The following is a 25,531-nucleotide window of genomic DNA, read 5'->3' on the forward strand; positions in this document are numbered from 1 at the left end:
TGTTTTCCCTTCGCCTCACCAGCCTCTGAAGCAGTCAGCCTGTTTTAAACCTGGTGTTATTTCTGTTACTGATAGAATCAAATACCAGAACAACCCAAGATAGTGTACAGCAGTGTCACCAAAATGAGCTGCATGTTCACCCCCCTTCTCCCTGTATAAGAATGTATCATGAACTGATTAAACTTAAAAAAAGTAGAAGAAGAAATACTAAAAGAAGAATTTGTCCTGTGGGACTGTGTTATGGAGCAGAGGGTGTGGGTTTGCTGTCTGGGGCAGCAGTCTGAAGAGGGTGGTTATTTCTTATATAATTGCAAAGCTGTGCCAAGGCTGCCAGAATAGATTTGTGCATATAAAAGAAGCAAGACTAATCTTCGTCCCAAGACAGAAGTTTTCAGATGGTCCTTCAGTGGAGTGTTTCCTGTTGCTGCTCTTGGAAGTCAGTCTTCCAGTAGAAGATTTGGAAATGGCTTTTCCTAAGTGTCATGGCTTTGCCCACATTCCCAAATCCCAGTACGGGGTCAGCTGCTCTGACACTCACATTGCATGAGGCTTTCCTGTGGCCAACCCCTATCCCAGCTCCCAGCACTGGAGGAAAGGCCACGAAGGAAAGTGTTCTTTTGCTCCCAAAGTCTCACTTCTAAAACTTCTTAAAGCCTTTACAACTTTTCATAAGTTTTTTAAAGTTAAAAACAGTGTAGAATTATACTTGGAATCAAGCAGTAGCTTAAAGGAGGTAATAGTAGCCTGCAAATAATTCTGCTCATTGATTTCTGGTTAATGAGCAGTGTCCATAGCTGTTGGGTGTGAACAGAGAAGGAGGCATAGGCTTCTTTCCAGCTTGGGCAAAAGTTTCTATCAGCAGCTACACAGGAGGGTATTTATCTGATGTTGTCAGTGTAGACACGGGGGAGGCTGTTAAATAAAGACCTTTATGCACAGTAATGGAAAGCTGGTCTATATTGTGAAGGACTTACGAACTCTAAAGACTGTCAAGGTTAAATTCAAACTTCTTTTTCCCCCTCCTGCCAAAACTGACTTTGCTTGCTTTCTTTTGAAAATGTTTTGGCCCTGCCTTGTTAAAAGCAGCTTCAGGAGGTGAGTAGGCAGTAAGAGATGCTTCTGCTCAGCCCAGGTTCTGAGCACTTCCAGGGTTTTCTCTGGCCCAGAATGGTTTTGGAGCAGGGTTGCTGTGTTTCCTGCAAGTGCTGGTGATGTGTCAGCCAGGATGTGGTAGACATTCTCTCATTAGACGTGTTTATTACCATGTAATTTCTCATCAGCTTCAGCAAGAGTGACTGTGTTCATGTACAGGGAGACTGCCATTCTAAAACCAGCAAGGCACGTGGGAAAGTAGGGTATTAGTAAAGAGCTTTGGTCCTGTGTTCTGCAGGAGGATAAATAAGGAGGATAAGTAGGAAACGTTGCATGCTTGGAAATTTTGCTCCTAGGAAAATGTCACAGAATTGAAATTAAGCTGAGAGTTACATGAAGTTGTTTACAAAAGCAGTTGAATGAATGAATGAATGGATTTTGAGTTGTCTTTGCAAACATGATACAATTTTCTTTGCACTTATATCCTTTTTTAAAGTAATCTGAGAAAAACCCAAACCCAACCACTTGTTCATCATGTTTCATGATGGTTTTTAAGCACTCTTTGTTTTTATTCTTTCAAACATGTTTAGAAATCATCGTACACCCGAAAAGCAGAGCGATGAATTTTTTTGTGTGCCATGTAGATGTCTGGGTGTGATTTTTCTGCTTTGTACATTGTTCTCTCCATGGCACATTGCAAACAGTTTGTACTTAAATTCTACTGCTGCAAAATATTAATATGTTGTTCTTTATTTTGGCAAGCTGTAAAGATGCAGAAATCTTAATGGACGTGAAAGCATGAAAAGGAAGCCATTGTTCAACCAAGTGTAGCTTTCATTCATTCTGGAACTCTGTAATAAATGCAAGATGTTGAAAGGAAAGGAGCCAAATATTAGTGTGGTCCTGAGAGACCAAACAAATAATGGAGCTACTTAAATTTGTCATTTTTCTTTCGTCATTACAGTCAAAATCTAAAATGTACACAGATGTTATTTCTGTATAGAGTCTGTAGAGATAGTTTTGGGTTTTGAGCATTGTTAAAACTTTTTGTGATTTTTATAACTGTTCCTTTTTTTTTTTTCTCTTTTTTTTTTTTTTTCTTTTTTTAAGGAGTTTGTGGATTTTTTAAATGGAAGTCCAGCAGGCAGTGAGTTACTGCAGAGTGCAGGAATCACAGATTCCTTGGAGAGCTGCTGCTTTAGCAGGGTGGTCTTACCTGGTCAGTTCTGTGGGCAAGGTGCCAGCTTGGAGTGGCACACAGAAGTCTGGTGGCAGTGGCAGTGACTTCCCTTTCTCACTGGCATGTTGTGGTTTGCAGTGAGTGTTACGACTCTGGGTTCAGGCATTAATATCTAAGCCTCAGCTACTCTGGGGCAGAAATAATCCTCTGTGAGCAGAGGTATCTGGTGTTTAGGTTGCCTTTGTTTTGGTGAAATTGTTTCTATGCTAGTATTTCTGTATTGGAGCTCTGGAAAGAAAAGAATGTAGGTTTGGGCTAAATCATAATCCAGCAAGTTGGAGGTTGCTTAACCTTGCCTAATGCTCTCCATCTGAACCCCACAGCTGCTTACAGACAGAATAAGGATCTCAAGAGTTTGTGAAGGTCTTGCTGGAGTGAGGAAAGCAAATGAACCTGCTCTAAGCATGGCTACCAGATTTTCTTGGGAAGCTCCAGTCTGTGTGTGTTCCCTGAGACCACATCTGCTGCCTTCCATGCACTGTAAGGATTCCAGGGCTCATGATGAGATGTGGGCAACCCTGAATGCAGGCTCTGACACCAGCTCTGTGCACTTCACTGAAGCCTCTGCTCACATCTTTCCTTGAGCTTGTGTTGCTGTTTGTCTCAGAGCCTGACAAAAATAAACACACCCAGGAAGGTTTTTGTGGCAGAAAGAGTGGCATATAGATGTGTGGCACTTCTGCATCTTTGGTTCTTGTCTGGAGGATAAGGGTGCAGGAGGAGAGGTGGACACAAACTTGGAGAGCAGTTGCACTTGATTAGACTAAAACAGAGGTGACAGCAGTTAGAAATGATAAGCAGCTGTTCCTTCTGAAAGGAAGTCATGCAAGTTGGTGAATGTGGTGTTTATGTGACATGAGAAACTTAATATATACCTGGTTTTGCCCAAATAGACCCCTAGGTGGTGGGAAAATAGAGGAGATATTTGGAAAATGCTGGTACACTGCCCTGGGCAGATTGACACATTCCTCCTGCGTTTGTTTCTCCCTGTAGCACTGTTCTCTAGCAGAAACACTTCCATTCTTGCAGCGTTTTGTGACGTGCAGTGGATTTAAAGCAGGATTAAATCCCACAGAAGAAGTCAGCGGTGTTACAGTGCAAAAGCTGGTGTGAGCTAAGTCAGGAACCTTTGTGATTCTCGTTGCATGAGGAATTTGAGGTGTAGCTGCTGGCTGAGGAGAAGGGAAGTGTGCTCTGTGTCAGGGTGGGTGTGTTTCTGTCAGAAGGGAGCTCTTGCTCCAAACCAAGCTGTGCCGTGCTCAGGATGAACAAGCACTAATGCTGTACCTGCAAAGCAGTGTTTGTCCATCTGTGTGTGAACAAAGGGTTTAAAAAAACTGAAAGAGTTAAAAAGTTTAGCTAGATTTAGTGGAAGGGATAGAAGTAAGAGTGTAGCAAGAAGAGTAGGAATAATAAGGGATAGTTAATTATTAGCAGATAAAGTAGTTAAGGCTAGGGTTATATATCACGTGCCTGTCTTTACTATGTTTAAAGAAGCAGGATGGGATGAAGATTTAATTGTCAAAAAGAAGAGGACCGTGGCCTGCACCTGGGCCCCAAAACTTGAGCTGTAGCCAAGGGGTCCAGAGCCTGCCAACAAGGCAAAAGTAAGAGGTCACTTTGACCTCAGCAGACCACCATACCAGAACCCACCGACCCATTTCAGAACCCACCACCCCAATTCAATCAGGAGCCTGCACAGGCATAAAAGGAACTTTGGGCTTGTTTAAATACATTTTAATACAAAGCAGAGATAGGTGGGGTTAGGTAATTAACATGTATTAGGCGTTTTGGGTGGTTATATGGATATGTAAGACTTTTTAGATCAATAGAGAGCTGGAGCCTGTGATGTTTTGCACCTGCCTTTGGGAAATTATTCCCCTTGTGCCCGGTGCTGTCAATAAACATCCCCCTTTCTGACTTTAACTAGCTGGGGGTTCTGTACCACTCCTGTGTATGTGTGTCAGACTGAGCATAGTCCAGTTGGAGTGCCTGGAGGGCTGGCAGCCCCCTGGAGCCCAGCACGTGGGCTGCTTTAGCTGTGTGGCCCGGCCAGGTCGGTGCTGCCACCGGAGCAGCAAACCCAGCATGGATCTTGAGCTGTGCTTGTCCCCACAGCCCATTCCATAACCCCAGCAGGACAGATTCCATTTTCATTTCAGATTTTCAGATAAGAAAATTTCAGATTTTCAGGTGAGGAGAGTGATGCCTGCAGTTCTGCCTTTATGGATATGGAAGATAAAAGAAGAGTGTGAGGTTGGTGGCATTGTAAACAACAGTCCCATCTCCCATAATTTAATGATGAGCTGAATATCTGTAAGGGACCATGCCTAGGGAGGAAACGTGAACACCCGTTTTTATGTTTTGTAATATTTCTGCTGAGTTTTTAGTATGATGAAGATTCCCGAGGTGAGCTGTGTTTGATCAGCTGTGCTGGAGTGTCCAGGCTCATCAGTGCTGGACTCAAGTGTTTGGTGAGCACACGGTCAGAACAAAATTCTGCCCGTGGAAGGGGATGCTGCCTGACTTTCATTAAATACTCGCCAGTGTGAACGTTCAAAATCCAAAACTAATTGTCGTTTCACTTTTCACGTAGTTCTTAAGTTAAAAGGGGATTTCTCAGCAGCACGGGAACAAACATTGCTCTCCACCTTCCTATTTGTATTAATGCAAGTGGAAGACAAAAAACTTGTAAATTTGATATTTTCATCAAGTGTTGGATTATTTCAGTTAAGTCTTATTTCTGTTCAGAATTGATATATTTGCAATATATACCATGCTGCTGGTAGAGTTGTGTTGAAGCCAAAGGCAGTGAAAGATGATCAAATAATTCTCCCAGTGTATCTTTAGGCTTAGAATTCAGCTTTTTGTGAGTTCATAACTGCCTCAAGTTTGCTGTATTTGACAGCATAGATGAGAAGCTGGTTTTGCAGATAGTGGTATACCTTCCTTGGAGTTCAGAAACGTTGCACAAAGTACCACACAAAGGGCACTGAAATGCACATAATTAATTTCCTCAGCAGCTCCTGCCCTGTACAGCCACAACTCAGGCTGTCCATTGTTGACACATCATTTGACTGCATGAAGTGCCTTTAATAAATTCCTGATTTAAAGGTCTAAGAGCAGTAATTTCATTGTCTCAAGCATCCCTTAATGCCTTAAAAATGGAAAAGGACCTGCATATTTCCTTCTGAAATGTAATTGCCTTCAGGCACGAGTCACATTTTGTGTCTGACCAGTGGTTATAAGGAAGCACATCTTGCCTTACAGGGGTTTGCAGCACATCTATAAAAACCAGCAGTATTTTTGTGCCATGTTTTTGGTGTGAGGGCTATTCTTGCAGGAGGAATGAAGCTATTTGCCATCACAATTTTTCTCTTACGCATTGAAAAATAAATGTCATTATTACATATAATGATTTCATACTTGTCTCAGAATATTGCAGAATTTTATTTAATAGAATTTTATTGAAAATAAAATGCTACATGGTTTCTAGCCTGCAACTTAGTATCCCGGGAATCTGCTGAAATCTCTTTTTTTGGGATGTATGCTGCCAATGGATGCTCATATGTTGCACTGGGGCTTTTATTTTCTTGGGAAAATACTGACACTAGCACACTGATAAATGAATTTCATTCAGTTTTCAGGTAAGGAGAGCAATGCCTGCAGTTCTGCCTTTATGGATATGGAAGATAAAAGAAGAGTGTGAGATTGGTGGCTTTGTAGGCAGCAGTCCCTGCTCCCATAATTTAATGATAAGCTGAATATCTGTAAGGGACCATGCTTAGGGAGGAAACTTAAACACCCATTTTTATGTTTTGTAATATTTCTATTGAGTTTTTAGTATGATAAAAACGATGTTTTGGTTTCCTTTAGAAATAAACACATAGAGGTGATGTAACAAACAAAAACCCCTTTTAACAGTGTGCAGTTGTCACATTCATATTTTCTGAAAAATCCCTTCACCCGGGATTTTTCTCCTCGGAAGCTGAGAAGCCTCAGAGAAAAAGGAAAACAATAATTATCTCATTTGCTTCTCCTGTGCTGTGCTCCTTTGGAATGGAGATTGTTTACCCACAGGTGATTGTTCCATTGGATTGTGCTGTGAGTTGTTTTCACTCTTTGGCCAATCAGTGCCAGGCTGTGTTGGGACTCTGGAGAGAGCCATGAGTTTTCATTATTATCTTTTCCGTGTTCTTTAGTATAGTTTAGTATAGTATTCTTTAATATAACATAGTATCATAAAATAATTAGCCTTCTGAGAATGTGGAGTCAGATTCATCATTCCTTCCTTCATTGTTGCACCCAGCAAATACAATATGCAGTAGCACACAACAAACCACAGTTTAGATTGTGTTAAGATGTTAAGATTGTGTTTCTATCCTGGATCCAATTTTCAGAATTGTTGTCAGCTCTGCTTCCGTTTGAAACTTGGTAAGGTGTTTCTCTGCCAAGAATGTACTGTCATCTTTTTCAACTCGAGTGTGTCTGCTTTCTTAATTTCTAGGATTGTATAAGCCCTTCCAACGCATTAGCTGCTGTAATCCCAGTGTGAGTGCTGAAGTGATATTTTGCAGCATGTGTGTGCAAAATGCTGCTGCTGACTGTCCAGTGAGATGTGCTGTATTATCTGTGTGGTTGAAGCACACGTTGTGCTAAAAGGGATTGTAATGCTTATCATAGCAGCGAGTCAGCTGCCCGGGGAGCTGTCCCAGGGACGGCACGGCGCAGGCTCTGCTGCAGCACCTTGCCAGGGTGTGCTAATCTGGAGCTGTGTGTTGTGGCTGCTCTTCCTGGGGCTGATCTCTGGGTGATTTGGGGCTGTGCTACAGAGCAGGGAATCACACAGCCGTGTTCCCATGAATGGAGAGGAGGATTAGACCAAAACCCCATTATCTGGCCAGGCCTCAGGAGGTATGGAGTGATGGATCTCCTGCCTCGACTGGAGCTGCTTGCCACCCAGAGGAGTGCAAGGATGATTTATGTCAGAGGCTTTTTGTTGGAGAGCTTCCAAAGAAAGCAGTGGGAATGGTGTGGATTACTGTCTTCTGTGTCATTAAAAACAATCTGGAAAACTGATCCCTTCCTTGCCCTGTCCATGAATTCTAGCACCCCAGTCAGTGGTTTGGGTGTATAATACTTGCCATGTGCCATTTGAAATGTGTTAACTGTGGAACTCCTTAAATATTATTTTTCCTTAGGCCACTGAGAAATGGTTTAATTAAAGGAGATAATGTTTTCCTGATTTGTTTATTTCACTTTGGTTTTGGGTCATAGTGGACATGATGTCAAGTCCTCCCCAACCACTGGCTGGTGTCCAGACATGGCAAATGTTAATGGGGAGAGAATTTATTCACACAGCAATATTCTTTTCCATCGTCTTGGAGTTTTGCTTTGCAAGAAGTGCCTCTCAGCCACCTACTCAAGCACTGTGAAACAAAACCTTCAGTTTCTTTGTGTATTCATTTGCCTCACAATGCTTTGGAAGTGTACCCATCCGAACTGGCCAAATGCAGTGTGAGTTCTAAAAACCACCTTACACAGCCCTGGACTGCGCTCCAGCCCTGGCCTGGAATCTGTGAGAGTCCTTGATGGATCAGGGTCTGGCTAGTGAGATCAGAGTCATCTTTTTTTTTAAGAAAAGCAATTGTTTGTTAAGTGTTGCCTTCAGTATGCACAGGCAATACTTCGGGGTCCCTTTAATCAGATTACTGCTGAAAGCTGTATTACCTATTATTGCACTGATATTGCAGATTTCATGTAACTACTGATGTTCCTGTTCAGGACAGTGTTAGTCCTGTGACTGAGATTTCAGGTGCCTGCCATTAACCTCTAGTTCTTTCTCTCCCCTGCCCCCTTTTTAGAGGCCTTTGAGTCTTTGCTGCGCTTTGCTGAAAACCGCACAAGTTCCCTGTTTGAGACAGCTTACAGACCTATGGCAAAAGAAGCAGCAGAGCCCGTTAAGGAGCTTTTTACAGACATCTCTCTCTACATTCTGGGAGCAGAGACCACAGTGGAAAGTGCAGTTCTGCGATTCTTTGACAGTCTCTTTCCTCTGGTGTACAGCCGGCTAATAAACCCAGGAATTACAGATCTGTCAGAGGACTACACAGAGTGTCTGCGGCTTACAAGGCAAGACATAAATCCTTTTGGACACTATTCTAAAAACATGGTTACGGAGCTGTCAAAATCCCTTTGGGCCAGCAGGGTGCTGAGCCAGGCGCTGAGCCTGGGCATCGAGGTGATAAACAGCACGGAGCACGCCGCTCTGAGCAAGGAGTGCAGCCGGGCCCTGGTGAAGATGCAGTACTGCCCGCACTGCCAGGGCCTGACGCTCATCAGGCCCTGCGTGGGATACTGCCTCAACGTCATGAGGGGCTGCCTGGCCAGCGTGGCAGAGCTGGATGCTCAGTGGAGGGAGTTCATCTCCACGCTGGAATATCTGACTAATGAAATGGCTGCCTCGCACGAGCTGGAAACGGCCCTGGCGGGGATCTGGAGCTCCGTCAACGAGGCCATCCTGCACGCGCAGCTCAATGGACCGCAGCTCTCTGCCACAGTAAGTGCTCCCCCGTTATTTGCTACTCCCTTGTTCGGTGGATAAACATTTAATCGAGTTGGTGTTGTCCTTGCGGCAGTTTTTAGTCTTTAACTAGATCTGTGTCTAATAATCCGTGCAGACTTTACAGAGAATTGTGGTGGGGTTCAGTAGAGTCTCCTTTGAAATGAAGGGGTTGGGGGGATTTGTTTCTTTAGTTGGAGATCTCTGCTTTGCCTGCACAGTTTTCTAAATAAAAATTTGGTACTGGTTGTCAATCAGGTGTTATCCTGGCATGTAATTGTAGCATGTGGGGACATCCCACAGGATTTGGTATAAGGGCCTAGAAAAGTGAGCTTTTAAATAAAGTTAAAAGAGTGGACTTTCACAATTTTACAGTCCCTTTACTTTTGTGTTGACTGAGACATCAGGAAGGTACTACAGGTCTGCAATAAGTGCACCTATCATACAGAAGTTGGGAAAAGAGCAGGAAAAAATTCAAACTTATTTGGCAGCATTTACATAAGTAAAGGATAAAAATGCACTTGAATTGGAAACAGCTTTGTGAGTGGTGTAGATTAAGGGGAAAGAACTAGGATGGTAGAACTGTCACATAAATAATAGCAGCATATGACTGGCAGTTGTTCTCTCAAGGTGTTGGAAATTAGGATAGAAATTACTGAAATGACTGATGATGCAGCTGACTATGTCTGTTTGAAGTTAACACAACTGTCAGTGGTAAAAAATGTAGCAGTGTGGTTTTAAATAGGGTATAAAGACTAATCTAAAAAATGCAGGTAGATCTGCCTGTCTTTAAAGGAAGTCTTGAAGAGAACAGAGATGGAAATGCACAAATTTAAATATGTAATTTCTGTGTAGAACTTTGGTCACCACGTCGTGTAAGAGAGAAGGTGGTCTAGAGATTCCACAGAAAGTAGCTGTGGCAGTAGCTATTCTAAACAGAAGAAGGTTTTTAATAGGAGAAAAATGCTTCTATGTTTGCAACCTTCCAAAATCCCTAATATTGCAGCTCCCTTCACTGTAGAACACCTGACAGAGCCATACCTAGAGTCAGTATAATACATAAATTGTAAAAAACCCCAACCACTTGTTGTATTCTGACAGAATTTCACTCGATATTTTAGTTAAAATTCAGTTCATATTGCCTCAGTTTTCCTTTCCTTTTTACGAGCAGCAAACTTGCTAGTTTATCTGACATCCAGAGATGAACATGGAAAACCTTTATGAATTTTTTCCAGGTTCTTGAAGTAGGGTGGTGGGCCCTGGAGCCTGCATGTGCTTCAGGTCTGCACTGTGCTGAAGTCTGGTTGGTGGTGTCACAATGTACCCCATGGAGGAGTGTTAAACTTAGGAGCGTGTTGTGTACCATGTTCCTGCCTCTGCCTCTATTTTCACTCAGAAGTTGTTTTTAAATTAGTCTAAAAGGGAACCAGAAATCAAAGTACACTATTACTACATATTGGTTTTATCTGACCGTAGATGGATGCCTCTAAAATAGTTGCAGAGCTTCATTGCTGATTTCATGGACAGAATGCTAAAACATAACTGTGCATTGCCTTTATCAGCCTCATAATTAACATGCTCTTGCTTAGCTTACTGAGGGGTAAAATTCATGATCCAGGTGAATAGTGGATAATCGTGGATGAACTCAACGAGTGTGTTGCTTTTAGGTGATTTGGAAGTCGAATTCTCTCCAAAGTGTCTTTCAGGCTCCAGACTCTCTTTAAAGATTATTCAAATAATTTTATTTGGGGCCTTCTTAGTTCCCTAGCAATATCTTTAAACATTTGCCTTCTTCCATTTGGAGTAAGGTCAGAAGATGCTGTTGTGTTTGAAATTCCATTAATTTTTTTTCCCTGAAGTTTTCTTTGCTTTCTGTCACTGGCAGAACCTCCATGTGCAGAAGAAGGTTTTACTGTGTGTTGTTCTAGGGGCTGCTCAGTAGGATGGCCAAGGATGTTTGAAAATAAAAGCTATGCCTCAGTGTGTGTTACCCTCAATCCTTTCAGTTGCCTGCAGAGTAAGATGATATTTAGAAGACACAGAGCATGTTTCACTACTTGAACAAGCATTCATCTGATACTGGTTTAAAATTTTCCTGGTTAGTTACAGAGGGTAACCATTATTTAGAAAATTGAGCCTAATTAGGCTTTATTTTCTCCTCTGAAGAAGCGGAAAGGAGTTCACTGTTCAGGTTCAGGATTTCCTGCTGGAGATGGCTTCTGGGAATCCAGGCTGTGATTCTCAATTACACTGAGGCCATTTGATTTGTACCCAGTGTTTTACTGTTGGTTTTACGGGATTCTTGGTTTTCCCCAGAAAAGTTACTTTCTCTGTTCCCTTCCTAAGCATTTGGAGACCTTTTTTTGCTTGTGCACTGTACTCCCCAGCTTCTGCAAAAGTTCAGCTTAGGTAGTTTCCATTACAAATGCAGTAATTGGTTTCATTTGATTATAATGGAAAACTCATCCAGGAAAGCAGAGCACTCCTAGTAATCTTCATTTATCCCGAGGCAGCCTTAATTAATGCGCCTGCCCTTTTAGGAAACATTTTACATTTTTAATAGACAATATGACTAAAAATTAGGGTTCTTTTTTTCTCTTGTTGCCTGCCTGGATGATAATGAATAATGGAAAGTTAGATTATGTTTTCTTTAAAATGGGGAAGGGCTGAAATAAACCAATAAAGCACTTAGGATACTTTGCTCAAATGAGGTGCAGTCAATTGATATTAAATCTGAAACTAAAAATCCTATTTGTATGAGGCGTGCATAACTTCAGGAGAGTGGCCTCTGCTGATCTTGTCCATTACAGCCAAGAGAATTGCCTGATTTGCTGGGATAGCAAGTGTGAGAGGTCACCTTTAAGATATTGGTAATCTCTCCTCAGATTCTGGGGATGTGCCATGCCATTTGTTCAATGATGCTGGCTTGCATCCAGCTCACTTAGCCTAATACAGGCCAGCCCGGGTCTGCAGCACCAGCAATCATCATCATTGCTTTCATCTGCTCAATCTAATTGTCCTTCCTCCTGCTAGGAGCCCTGGCTGCCTCGTGGTGCCAGCCACACACACCAGCTTGGCTTACCCTTCCTAAGCATTTTCCTCTTTGTTTACTTCTTTTTCTGCCTTTGTGTTTTAAAGCCAGTGTTTAGTTTCTGTATTGCTCTATAAGCTCTGTACTTACACATCATTCCTGATGCTAATTTTATTTTTTATTCAGAGTGAAAGTAAACTGCTCTCAACTGAAATACAGAGAGGAGCAGGAGGAGAGGCTGTTCTGAAGCATGTGGGGCAGGCACTTCAGGCAGGTGTTTCAGAGGTGGGGTAACAAACACTTCCCACGCTCTGGAGCCACGTCCCACTGAGGTGTTCCATGGTTTGTGTAGGGAAGTGCAGTCCTGCTCCAGCAGGTTGTGTCTGGGGGTGGGTGGTGGAAACAGAATGAGGATTTCTGTTGAATCAGAAATATCTGGAATCTGACCAGTCCCACCAGCTCCAGGTCTGAGTGCTTCACTTTGGGCCTTCAGTGAGGCTTGGCCATCCCTGTGGGATGGGTTTCCTGCTGCACCAGTGGGCACTCAGGAGCTGCTGCCCTGCCCAGGCACAGATTTCCTTTAGCTTTCCTTTGATTTCCTTTCTTTTCCTACAGATTTCCTTTGCCAGTTGATGGCTCCAGAGGTTGCTCTCTCCTGTCTCTGGATCAGAATCCCTTTGCCTGCCTGCCTGCCCACACAGTGGGAAATGCAAAGGGATGTGTGCTAGCAGAATATTTGGAATGTGGGAAGGCACATCTGGTACTTCTCGGTTCTTGCTCAAGGAGTTCATAAGCATAAAGTATTTATCTTGTTGCTAATGTTATAATGGCTGAGAAAGCATTAAATGAGGACAATGTAAAAAGCCACAGACCTGATATTTTTGGAATGGATAACCGTTAGGCAAGAGCAAAGTCCAGAATATTGTGTTTTGTGATTTTAGGAGTAATAAAAGCAAAAGCTAATAAAAGGCTTGATAGGGATTATAAAACCAAGATATGATCAGAGATTAAGCACTAAGAGAAAGCAGAAAGATGTGCCTCGAGGCAGTTAATTTCTTGAAGACAAGCTCACTAATTAATATGATAACAGTGATATAAAAAAGTGATAGAAGAATAAACTTTGGGAAGAGGAGCAGATAGGGGCAGGAAAATACAGAAAAGGAGGGATGTTTCAGATGCAAGACGCATGGAATTACAGGAGTGTCAGGAAGCACAGAAATAGTGATTGTGATCAAAATTGGATCAAAATCAATAAGAACCTTTCTACGAGTTGTGAAGACATCAAGGAGAAAGATGAATAATATTGAGAAAAGATCCATTAATACCGTTTGTATTTTAAAGGGTCTGATTTCAGGTTGTGATGAAAGAGACTCTCTGATGCCTATTTTTGGCAGATCATTTGCGTGTTGTTTCTTAAAAGTTTTCAGGTGGCTTAGAAGAAATGCAAGAAAGGCATGAGAAGGTGAAAGCTTCTAGCACTGTTATCTTTGCTGACAAAGAAAATCCAGGCAAAGGAGTTGGGCTTTCCATGCCTCTCCAGCCACTTCTGCTGTGGCCCTTTGCAGCTGGGGATGTCACTGGGACCTGGGAGGCAAATTACACAGAATTAACAGCAAATTAGAGCTTAAGGGAGTGAAAAAAAAAAGACCAAACAGAAAATACATCTAGATGGATGGTTGTTCTTGATGGCTGGTTGATCAATCTCCTCCCATCAGTGGGTTTAAATGCTGCATTTAACCAAAACAGATGATCCCTGCTGAGAGGCAGCATATGGGACTTTTGCACTGAGCAAGCAAACTGTGTAGATATCTTCTAGATTCAGTTTAAGGACAGAAGGGGGCATTTGCCTGTGGAAAAACATGCTTGGGGTATCCTGGAATGCCTGTGTTACTGCAGTGGCCTTGAGCCAGAACTTACCGGGGAGGGGCCTTTGGGAAAAACATAAAATCTTACCATAAATATTCTGCTAAAAATTCAGCAGTGTCTGGAAGGCTTACAGAAAATAACTCAGGTGTCTTAAATTATGAGGAATGCAGAAATAAACAATAAAACACCCAGGATGTGTTAAATGGCCACCTTTAGGGAAAGAAAAGCTTAGAGAAAAGGTTGCCAAATTTGCAGCAGCGGGAGGTTGATGCACAGTAACCTTACAAATTTGAAAAGGAAGTGGCAGTACTATGAACAAAATAACTTTGTGCTGAGTGAGTTCACAGCAACAAAGAGTTTCTGCCAGCCAGTAATGAACTACTTGATTAATGACATTGAATGGTATCATAAAACACTCCTGGAGACTTTGGAGAACACTCAGGGCTGAGCTCAGGTGCTTCCTTCCTGCAAGTTTTCCAATTCAAATGATCAACACCAGCTGTCAATAAGTATAAAAACTGTACTTAGCAGAGGTTAAAGCAGTATATTCAATTCCTTGTGGTTAGATTGCAGAAAACAACCATAAAAAGGACAGGAAAGTTATGTTATTTTAAATGACATTTTGCTTTTTCTAAGCACTTAGCAGGAAACCTCCTCTGCAAACAGAAACTGGAGGAGCCCTCAGCTGTGATGAGGTTCCTGTTCAAGATCTCCAAGCAGCCCTGTCTGATTTAGCATCACTTCTTGCTGTCCTTTCATATTTGGTTCTCATGAACCCAGGTTATGTGAATGTACATCACGTTCCAGTCCTTTGTGAATCCCGGGCCGGGAGGAGACCTTGTGAAAACCAGGGGAATTGCCCCGAGGGCACGCCTTGCAGTGACCTTTTTCTGTGAGAGAGGGAAGAGGATGGCTTTCACCGTGGTGTAAACATGCATTAAATTTTTGGTTTATTTCTCTTGGGCTTTATACTCATTAAGATACTGCTCTCATGTTATGGTCAGTCATGGGTGAATTTTTAAAAAGCAGCAGTGGAGCTATATCTCTGGAATCAACTGAATTTCATGGAGTGTAAGCGTCTAATTCTTGTAGTCAGCTTTGTAAGTCTTGCCACGTGCAATTTGCTTGATTTAAAAGCATTTTGACACTTGAGTACTGTAGAAGTATTTCTGGAAATAATAATCTAAATTGTTTAATGCATTTGCCTTATTTCCATCTGTTACAGAAGTCCTCTGGAGAATTAGAGCTCATGTGGCCTTGAACAGCTCCCTGGGGGGATAGAAGGAGCTTTCTGGCCCCTGTTGGGTAATGACAGTTCTCTTCCATGCAGGTGTTTGGTACCACAAAGTAGCCTGATTTCCTGATGGTAAGGATCATCTCATGTGTAAGAATGGAACTGCTTGAAATTAAGTATTTATGTCAAAATGGAGTAGGTTAAATTGAAATACATATTTCCAAAATTCTCTTATCAAGTGGAGCAGGAATAAAGAAACATCACGTAATTACAACTGTGTTAGTTCTGAGAATATTTGCTGGGTATTATCCTGCTGTCATGTTGTTTGACTAAACATGTAGCTAAGAATTGGATTTGACATAAATTGTGCAGCCTGCAGTTGCTTTTGCAGGAGTGATGATGCATTTGCATGGATGTGTCTCTTCCTTCACAAGGCCCAGCTTGCCTCCCAACTGGCTGCTGGTTTGCTGATAGTGCTTAACCACACTATTAATGACTCATTAGTCTGTAGTAAGATAAAAAGCTCTTTTCTGCCTGCTGGAGCAGTACTCAAGTTCTACTTTTCATTCCCTAAATCTTGGATTTTGTGTAAGTGAGTAACCTAAAAGGTTCATGTTAAACACTGATATCAGTGGAATTGATGGATGTAGCTTTTTACCTGCCTTTGGTCTGAGATCAGCTTTATCTGTGATTAATCATTTGTGATTAAGGTTTTGGGACTGTTAGTGTTTTTGTGACTATTTTCCTGTTTACAGTCAAGGTACACTTGTTTGACACTTGTGCCAAAGTGTTTGTTGAAAATGTGTCAGATATTTGTGTGTGTATGGGGGGTCCCAGAAATGCTCTTGAGTGTTTTCTGGAGATGTGCATGCATGCTGCTTCAAACCAGATGAAATTTTATATAATTTGTGTGTTTCTTCTCCATTGCATGTGCTAAGGAATGCTGTAGGGCCAGATGTAGAGAAGTAAGGACAGCAGGTTAATGATAAGTAGAAAGAAACAGTACCCTGCTGTAAGAGCAAGAGGCCTAAACAGTGCTGTAAAAAATGAATTAAAAAAAAAATCACTTTGTTTTATGGATTCTATGTGTATTTAGGTAAAATAATTCAGTGGCAATAAATCCCTGAACTTTACATTTTATTACTTCATTGTTGTTTTCTTTAGGCTTAAAAACAATGATACCTCATGATGCTACTTCTAAATACATCCTTAAAAGTGCATGGCTGGTGGAGCAATGTTCCTGACCATTGCAGGGCTGCCCACCTGTCCCTCTGTGATGTTCAGTGCTGTCAGGACCAACACAAACCACCCACAAGCACTTGTGCACACACTGACACTCACAGCCCACTGCTTTTCTTCACTCCTTCAAAGCTGTATCTTTTTTAATGTGGGTGAGCAGCTCAGCTCTGGAAGTGCAGCAGCAATTTTTATTCAATAAGAATGAGCTCATGAGTTCAGCTGTGGACTTGAGTTTAGTTTTTCTCAGGGCTGTTTGCAGGATATGGCCACTTTTTCTCAAAACAGCTGCTTTGCTTCACTTTGTTTTACAAACCCAGGCTCTGGAATTTTTCAGCACCACCTTATGGTTCCTAGAGTATTAGATCCTGGGAACTCTAGCAGCAAGTATTAATTAAAAGTAAACCCCAGAGTCATCAGCTGTTTAGAATATGGTGAGAATGGTGCTCGTTTTCCCCCCAAAGCTGAAAATGCTCAAGGATACCTCCATGGAAATGTGTGTGTCCTGTTTGACTTTAGCTTGGTGCTGCAGGAGAGGAGGATGTGCCCAAGGCAGGATATGAGCTCCAGAACACAAGGCCTGTCAGAGCCATAATCATAAAGCTGCCAGGAGAGCAGAGCTGTAATTTCCCAGAGCCAGGGCTGTCATTGAGCACTCTATATCTTCCCTGCAATGAGAGTCTGGTGTCAGCACTTCACCATTATTAGAGCTGAAAGATGAAGGATGTAAATATGGTAAGAGTCCAGGATTCTGCTTGAAGCACAGCACTGAGCAAGGCAATCAATGGGTGGGATAATATTTATGGAAATGATGATACTCAGGATGACAGATGATGTGCTTAGTGTTTCAACGAGAGTTGTGTACACTTTATTCATTGTTTCTACTTCTTTCTTTTTTATTCTATGCACTCACTGTGAGCCTCCCTGGATTATGGAAGTCGTCTGCTGAAATTGAGTGTTATTTTCTATTATGAAATCAATTTAAACTACAAAAGAGAAATTAGATGTGCAGGTTCTTTTTACAAACCTGACTTTCTGTATTGCGGTTTGTTAAATATGATGGATTTTGTAGCTGCAATGCTTTAGAATTTTGGCACTTCTGTTTGTTGTGGTTAATTTTTGGTCTTATAAATTAACAAGGCATGGAACAATGAAGTTGGAGTGTTGCTGGGTTGGGGTGCAGTCCCTGGTAAAAAATGCAGCTCGAGCATATTGGCAGCGAGGCTGCTTGTTATTCATTGTGAGGCGTCTGGCTATGGGAGTGTTAGATGTTTGACAGCATTGAATAGATTCCAGTCAGCCATACAAACTACCTCCACTGGAGTGGAAAGGACCATAAAATTGTTTTAGCAACAGCTAATTCTCCTGAGTCTTTTAAGGCTTTTTTTCCCTTATTTTTTCTTTAACCATTTGGTTGCCTGTAGAGGATTTGCCAATACAAACAATAAATGTTCCCAGGTTAGTTTCATTTTTAAGATGGTTCAGAAAGTTTTTAGTTGATTTTGCACTTAGCATGGGGTAAAAATGACCAAAAACCCCAAACAAATACCAGCCATCTGAATTGTACTTTGAACAGTGTTACATTTTGTTGAATATAAAAACTGAACTATAAAGTAACTTTTAGCACTGTTTTTTCAATCAATAACTTCTTTTAATCAACAAGGGGTGCTAATCTGTTGACTTGTAGGTCTTTGTTTCATGTCCCTGCTCACCTTTTAGGGGCTGCAGTGCCAAACAATCTTAGTGCTGCAGGTTCTTTTACAAACAGCTTGGGGTATTGTCTGTTCAATCTCCAGCTGAAATTGTAGCTTTTGGTGCAGCCTTAGAAAGGCCCCATTTCTCTGTAGGCTTCAAGTATTTAAAATCTTCTCTAAATGCAGGTACAAGAAGTCCAGTAACTACCATTTATAATAGTTCCATTTTCCCTTCTATAAACTATGCCCACTTCTCTGGTTTATGTAGACATAGGTGGACTGGAGGAAAACTCAGTGTAAGTTTGGTATAGATGGACTAGAAGACTAAAAAAAATAAGTAAAGCTGTGGACATTAGTGTGTGAAAGAACATAAAAATGTGTTCTTACCTGTCAGTATTTGGTATTGCCAGAGCTGGCTGCCTCCCAGTGTGCCACAGTCCAGTCGTGAGCTGGAGTCATGTCTGGGGACATGGGGACAGCACCTTTGGGTTGTACCAAGGGAAGGCAGAGAGTGAGGAGGTCCTCAGCTCTTACAGCTTCCCTGAAGGCACGAACCTGGGGATAATGTTCAGTTTTTCCATTTGTCTCGAGTTCAAGGCTTCAACCTGCTGACAGTAGATGGGCCATGAGATTGGAGTGAAAAGCCATTTGACTCTGTTGTCACCTTCTGCCCTGTCACCATCATATTTTCTGGAAAAATCCCTTCACCAGGATTTCTCTCCTAGGAAGCTGAGAAGCCTCAGAGAAAAAGGAAAACAATATTATCTCATTTGCTTCTCCTGTGTTTTGCTGCTTTGGAATGTGTTTGGAGATTGTTTATCCAACAAGTGATTGTTTCATTGTTTCCATGTGAATTGTTTTGACTTAATGGCCAGTGACAGCCAAGCTGTGTCGAGACTTTGGAGAGAGTCACGAGTTTTTCATTATTATCTTTTTAGCCTTCTGTCTGTGTCCTTTCTGTATTCCTTAGTATAGTTTAGTATAGTATTCTTTAATATAATATAGTATCATAAAATAATAAATTAGCCTTCTAAGAACATGGAGTCAGATTAATCATTCCTTCCTTCATCTGGGAACCCTGCAAATACAAGACTGCCCCAAAAGAGGCTGCCTCTTGTGAAGACCTTTGTCTTGTACACTGGGAAAAATGACATATTTCATCCAGCTGAGTACAAACTTTCCTTTTCCTCTCATTTCCCAGTAATCATTCAGTTAGGTTAACATTAATTGGAAAAATTGAGGAAAAAATCACCATTACCAGTATTTGGTGTTATATGAGAAATCTGTACTGCTTCCTAGCTGTGCTGGGGAGGCACTGGCAGCAGCATCAGCACGTGGTGCTGAAATGGTCAGGTTGTGAATAAACCTGGGGCACAGCTTGGAAACAGGAGCCTGGTGGCCCATGGGGTTTGTGCCCTTCCACAGCAGATGAGGTAAAAGGCCCTGGTGATTTTATTGTGCTTCTCTAGGCTTTTATTAATTGTAGAGAAGCTTTACTTAATTTTTATTCTTCTAGTCCATCTATACAAAACCTTCACTGAGTTTTTCTCCAGTCCGCCTGTGTCTGTATGAACCAGAGAAATGGGCACAGTTTATAGAAGGGAAAATGGAAATTATAAATGGTAGCTATTGGACTTCTTGTACCTGCATTTAGAGAAGACCTGCATTTCCTTTTAAATACTTGAAGGCTAGAGAGAGAGGTGGCCTTCCTAAGGCTGCACAAATGCTTTCTGCAGCAGACAGATGTTTTCTGCAGCCATCGGGCCAAGTGGAACAAGTGTCTGCCCTCACCAGCTTCAGGGGACTCGGCTCAGAGCAACATTTGCCATTTATATAGAAAAATACACAAGTTTTGTTGTCTGTGACATCAAGCATGTGTTGGCTTATATGTCACTAACTGGAGATAGTATAAAATACCTGTTTTTTCAAGTCAGGACAGAGCCTGAACATTCTGACAGCTGTGTTACATCTGAGTTACTGGCAGTCACTGACGCAACTTCCAAAGCTGATTTTTACAATGCTGAGAGCCTCTGTCTCCTTCTCCTTACCTGAAGTGTATATTGGTGCCTCTAATCTCTGTTTCTGTGCAAACCTGCTCTGCTCTGCACTATCCCCTGTAGTTGTTTTCTGGGAGATCAAACAGTTTTAATCCTTTCTAATGAAATTGTGTTGCTTTTATTACAGACCCATAGCTCATGAGCTTGTGAGCCATGGCAACACGTGAATCCTCATTTTCCCAGAGGTGGGCCTCGTTGTTGCAGAGCTCCCTAGAAGGCATTTACTACTGGAAATATTAATAAGGAATGGAAGATAGGGGAAAGAGAAGAAAAACACAATAATTTCTAGGCTGTCTGTTTCAAGCATTCAGGTCTGTGCTCTGTTCTCTGGATCAGGAGTGCAGTTTGAAAGATGAGCACAGGGCCCAGCTGTGCTGGACTGGCAGGAGCAGCAGGAGGTTGGATGTACAGGAAGAAGAGGATTGAGGAGCAGATGGAAGAGGAGATTTGGGCATTTCTGCCCATTGCTGTGCCCTTACAGAAGGATCCTTGTTTGCTCCCATGGGATCGGAGTGGAAGAGATGTGCACATATTTGTTTGAGAGATCTGTTGGCTCTTTTTAGGGAGATGTCCATGCTTTGTCCCCTGTTTTCTTTCTTTGTCAATACTTTCTGTTAAAAACTTCACTTAGTAAGACAGTTAGTTTTGACTCACTGGTGTACTTGGTGTATGGAGTTTACCCTTGGTTCTCATTCCTAATATGTTCTCTATATTGCAATTACATGTTTTCCCACTTTTTTCCAGTGGGTGAGTGTGACACAGATGGGGATTTGGGAAGAAAGAGCTCAGACTCAAGGAACACATCTTTTAGGGCGCAGAACACTGCAGGAAGGAGTCAAAAAAGGCAAATTCTCAGGAATTGTACATCATACCTTTATTTGTGAGAGGAATTTGTCATTTATGTTTCTGAACTGCTGGACTTTGGCAGGAGGGAAGAGAGGCACACACGAAGAACTGAAAGAGTGATCTGAGGTAACAGAGAAAAATTGCACTATTTGTAGTTAGAATGAGACAGGCAGTGGTTTTGAGAGAATCTTGTTTGTGTGGAAAGAAAAAAGGACTAACTCAGGAGAAACAGATGTAGAAGAATATGGAGGCAAGGCAGTGGGAAAGGGCTGTAAGATATTGAGACAAAAGACAAGGAAAAGAGCTAGAAAAACAATTATGGACATGCCCACCCCCCCAGTATTTGAAGAGTCTGGAATGCTGGTGAGGACCTGTCACATCAATATTGTCTGTCTTCCCCTTAGACTGTCCTGCTTGGCTAATCCTACCATTTCAAGCTGCTTTTAGCCATATTTTGCCTCTGCCGGAGGGGGCTTGGCTGGACTAATCTGTGTGTGTGAGTTCTCCAGAGCACTCAGCCTGACCTTCTCAGGTGTTTGCTTTCCTGCTGGTGAAACCTGGGGAGGGACAGGAGTGTGTGAATGACACACACCCCCTTTCACCCCCACACAGCAGCACATCTTCAGGGCTTTTGTTCAGTTTCTCTTGCTCTTCTCCCTTTAATTGGTCCTGTGGGTTTTACAAAAAAAGACACTTTGTGTTTTGTTGGTTTTTTGGTGAGGAATGTGATGCACTACCCTGCAAACTTTAATCATTAAGCATCTATAATCTGCATCTATAATCTGTACTTCTCCTTGTCTAAGCTTGCCCAGGATACACCCTCAGCTGTAGGGTTTCATCCTTGATGGAATGATGAAGTCAGCTTCTTGAAGGATTTGAGCTGCTCCATTGGCAGACTCTAAATTTTGATATGAGCTTAATTCTTCATGATGATTAGTTGAAGTGACATTTATCATGATCTGACAGTAAAAAAGAATGGCTTGTTCATTATAGTTAACTATGAAAATGTGTAATCAGTCCAAGGTTCTGTTTTGAGACTACATGTAGTGACCCAGGATTTCCAATTCATAAGAAACTAAACACTTAAGTCTTCTCATGTTCCTCCCCAGTGCATGTGAACCCATGAAAATGTTTCATCACTTCTTTACAGTATTCTGTATTACAAATACCATTTTTTGACAGCAGATTCCAAAGAAGTTGTCTTTGTCGCATTGTTACTTTTGCACTAATGGGTGAGTGAGATTTAAAATATTAGCTTATCATTGCAAGGTCTGAGTGGTTCCAGTTTTCCTTGTTTACACTGTCTGTTTGTAAAATGCTTTAGGAAAGATTAGGGACAGAACAAGTCTGTGCCTTACTGGTTTGCTGCCAAAGACCTCATGACCACTTTTGCTTTGGAGCATCTACATTTTCTTGAGCCAAGACATAAGACCCTAAATTATTTTCAGTTTTTGCTCTATTTTTCCGCCCTATATTTCTTAAATTTCTGAGGGAAATTTCTCCAGGAAAGTGCACTTACACAAACAGCAGAAGGGAAACAAAGATTTTAACATCTGCTTGGATTTCATAGCCTTCAGAGCTGTGTGGCCTTGCAGGGTCTGTGGGACTGAGCTCAGTCTGTTCTGTTCCCCACCTGACCCCCTTCAGCCTTGTCCCACCCAGCCATTGCTACCACCTGGGGAAGGTGTTACAGGAATGAATTTCCCACAAAGTTCCCAAACCCAAACTATCTCTTTCTTTGGTTTTGGAAGCTGATTATCTTTGGGTATAAAAGTTTAGGGTTATTTTAGGGTCATTTCTCATCAACACATTGGTCATGATTAGGAAAATAATCTCTCTTTTTGAGCGATTTGAGTGGTTTTGTTCAAGTGTTTGCTTCTGAAGTCTTTTTCCAAGTACTCTCTTGTTTCCCTTTCTCTTTCATCTTAGAGTTGTAGATTTTTAAAATATACAGAGAAAAATTAGGTACTGAAAGCATAAACAATCCAATGCTGTGTTATTTGGACTTGGCATTATTTAATTTACTTTTTCATCTGCATACTGTCTGTTCTTTCACAGATTGAATGGGAGACCCCCACTTTCACTTATCCATGTGCTGCTTTGTTAGTCCCATGCAGAGTTAGGGACTAATAAATTGAGCATACTTCATAGAGCTGCCTTTTCAGTAGAAAGTGTCTTCAGCATATATGGCAATCAGGCCACTGTGCTTGAGGTTAACCCCCAGCCCTCTCTGAGCTCAATCCTGAAAAATAAACAAAACTCTGGGAAAAGAGGTTTACTTGGCAGAAGGATTGAGCTAACATTATGGATATAAAAACACAGGGCTCATTTCTGCAAGAAACTGAGCAGTCTGGCCCCAGTCCCATAAAGCACTTAAGCCCAGGCTTCGTTTTCAAGTGAGCAGGAGATTGAGTGGCAGCTGGAAAGGCTGAACTGCCAATCCCTGACCCTGCATGGACAGCAGGAATTGGGCTCCTGGCTCAGCTGTGCCCCAGCCAGGGCTGCTCCTCCATGCCCAGCTGGGATGGCAGCTCCCAGGTGGGATATCAGCTCCTGGTGGGATGCCAGCTCCTGCTGGGGTGGCAGTTCCAGGTCGAATGGCTGAACTCACAGGTGAGATGGCAGTTCCAGGTGGGATGGCTGAACTCCCAGGTGGGATGGCAGTTCTAGGTGGGATGGTAGTTCCCAGGTGAGATGGCAGCTCCAGGAGTGATGGCTGAATTCCTAGGTGGGATGGCAGCTTCAGGTGGGATAGCAGTTCTGGGTGGGATGGCTGAACTCCCAGGTGGGATGGCAGCTCCAGGGGGGATGGCAGCTCTAGGTGACAGCACTGGTGTTTCTGGGAATGGGCTCCTGGGAAGGTGTCAGGTGCTGCTGCCGGAGCCTGGTGCTTGCACGGGCTGGGTAGATGTGCAGAGCTCCCTGATCTCCCGTTGGGGAGAGGAAGGAAAAGGGGTGGAAACTCTCCCTTACACCTGACAATGAGTTCCCAGCACACAGTGAATTACCTGTGAGGGCTTTGTTCCCAGCCTGTCCTCTTTTCCAGAGCCAGGCTGCTGCTTGCAGCCCTTGCACAGGAGCTGTGCTGCCCAGGAGGAGCAGATACGGAATCTAAGGGGCTCCTCTGCAAGGGGAAAGGAGCCAGCCCAGGGCTGCTCTGTCACTCAGCTGTCAGCCATCCTGGCATTTTCATGATGAATTAGCCTCTGTAGCTGCTTTGTGGCTTGGCTAACAGAGGAATTTTTCTTCTTTACCAGATTCCGCAGTGTTACCCCTACAGCACATTATTTTACCAAGATGCTTTTTTAATACTTTGAAAATGTAATACACAGCATTGAATGAGAAGAGAAACCATAAACACTTGCAATTTTATCATGTGCTTTTTCTTGGGTTCAAGATTGTGATAAAGCTACATTCCTGATACATCCCCAGTGTCTGCTTAATAAGGTTTTCTAATTTTATATGCTGTTTTTGTGTGTTTTTCCTTCAGAGACTGTGGGTTGGTTTTTTTTTTTTTTTTGATTGCAGAGTACTTGTGTGTGTGTTTTATGGTTTTATAGGCATTTATGATGTTTAGTGAGCAAGCACTATATTTTTTGTGTGTGTAGTGTAAGTTACAGGTACTTATTCCTTAAGAATATTGCTTTTCTGTAAAGTGAAGTGAGTGCTGTAGTCATCAATCTTTCTTTGCTCTCCTTAGTGTGTTTCTGTGTATCACCAGTGCTGACTGTTATTAGGATCTTTCTTCTTTCTGAAACTGATTAGCTGAACCTTGCTATTCTGATGGCATTGATAACTAACAGAAATCAATCTTCTGGTCTTTAATTTTTGGACCCTGGTGTAAGTTGGTGTTACAGTGTGAGATGACATTCCCTTTATTTTTGCATTGATGAGCATTGACAAACTGGAGGTGACAAAGTTAAGGCCACGCATTCCTGTGTTCTGCAAAAAGTCCTGATTGGCTTTCCACAAAACCATCGAACTTCCTTATTTTGAACCAGCTTGGAGGTGAATTACCTAAAAGGCACCAGGGCTTCAAAAGTGTATTTTTTTTTTGAGGTGGCTGCTGATGGCAGAAAGTTGCAGAGAAAAAGTGCGGAACAAAAGGTTAGTTCTGATTCGATAGACATGGCTGGCATTGCAAGCAGCCTCACCTCCCACCCCGCATAGCAATGAGCAGGAGCTTGGTGAGAAAGCTCAAACTGCACAAGATTATCCTTTCACAAATAAATTCCTTTAACAGGCCCCTGTTGAAAAGGGAAAGATTATACCTCTGAGGAGAAGGACCTCTCTGAAGAAGTGCTTATGCCACTTAGAGCTTTTGGAAACTCTCAAATCTTTTTGAGTAAAAGTAACAAACTTTTCTTCCTTTAGTACGATACACATTTTTTGTCAAGAACAGGCCTATTAATTGTGAATTACTTAAGGACCCAATACTCTTTGGAGGAAAAAAATACTGAGATTTGCATAGCAAAATATTCCCTTTTTATTGCTGTGCATTTTTAGTGCCTGAAACTTTCTTCAGCTTCCAAGCCACAGCACATTTTTATATTTCAGCTCATTTGCTTGTTACGAGGGTGCTCTTTGCATTCTTTTGACACAAAGCATGGAGTTACAGTGCCATCCACACTCAGAATTATGGACTGAATATCCAAATACAGGCTGTCACAGTA

At 42.1% G+C, this 25,531-nt stretch overlaps 1 protein-coding gene across 2 annotated transcripts in view; it reads left to right on the forward strand.

The window, feature by feature from the left end:
* The window catches only part of LOC121342182 (glypican-5-like), a 346,855-nt gene that overhangs the window by 74,218 nt on the left and 247,106 nt on the right, over nt 1–25,531 (forward strand). For both annotated transcript variants that reach the window (XM_041416405.1, XM_041416406.1), the window contains exon 3: nt 8,197–8,891. In XM_041416405.1, the coding sequence (XP_041272339.1) occupies nt 8,197–8,891 (695 nt within the window). The remainder of the gene's footprint in view (nt 1–8,196; nt 8,892–25,531) is intronic.

This window comes from Onychostruthus taczanowskii, unplaced genomic scaffold (genome assembly GCF_017590055.1).
Source record: "Onychostruthus taczanowskii isolate IOZ18803 unplaced genomic scaffold, ASM1759005v1 scaffold51, whole genome shotgun sequence".
NCBI classification, from domain to species: domain Eukaryota; kingdom Metazoa; phylum Chordata; class Aves; order Passeriformes; family Passeridae; genus Onychostruthus; species Onychostruthus taczanowskii.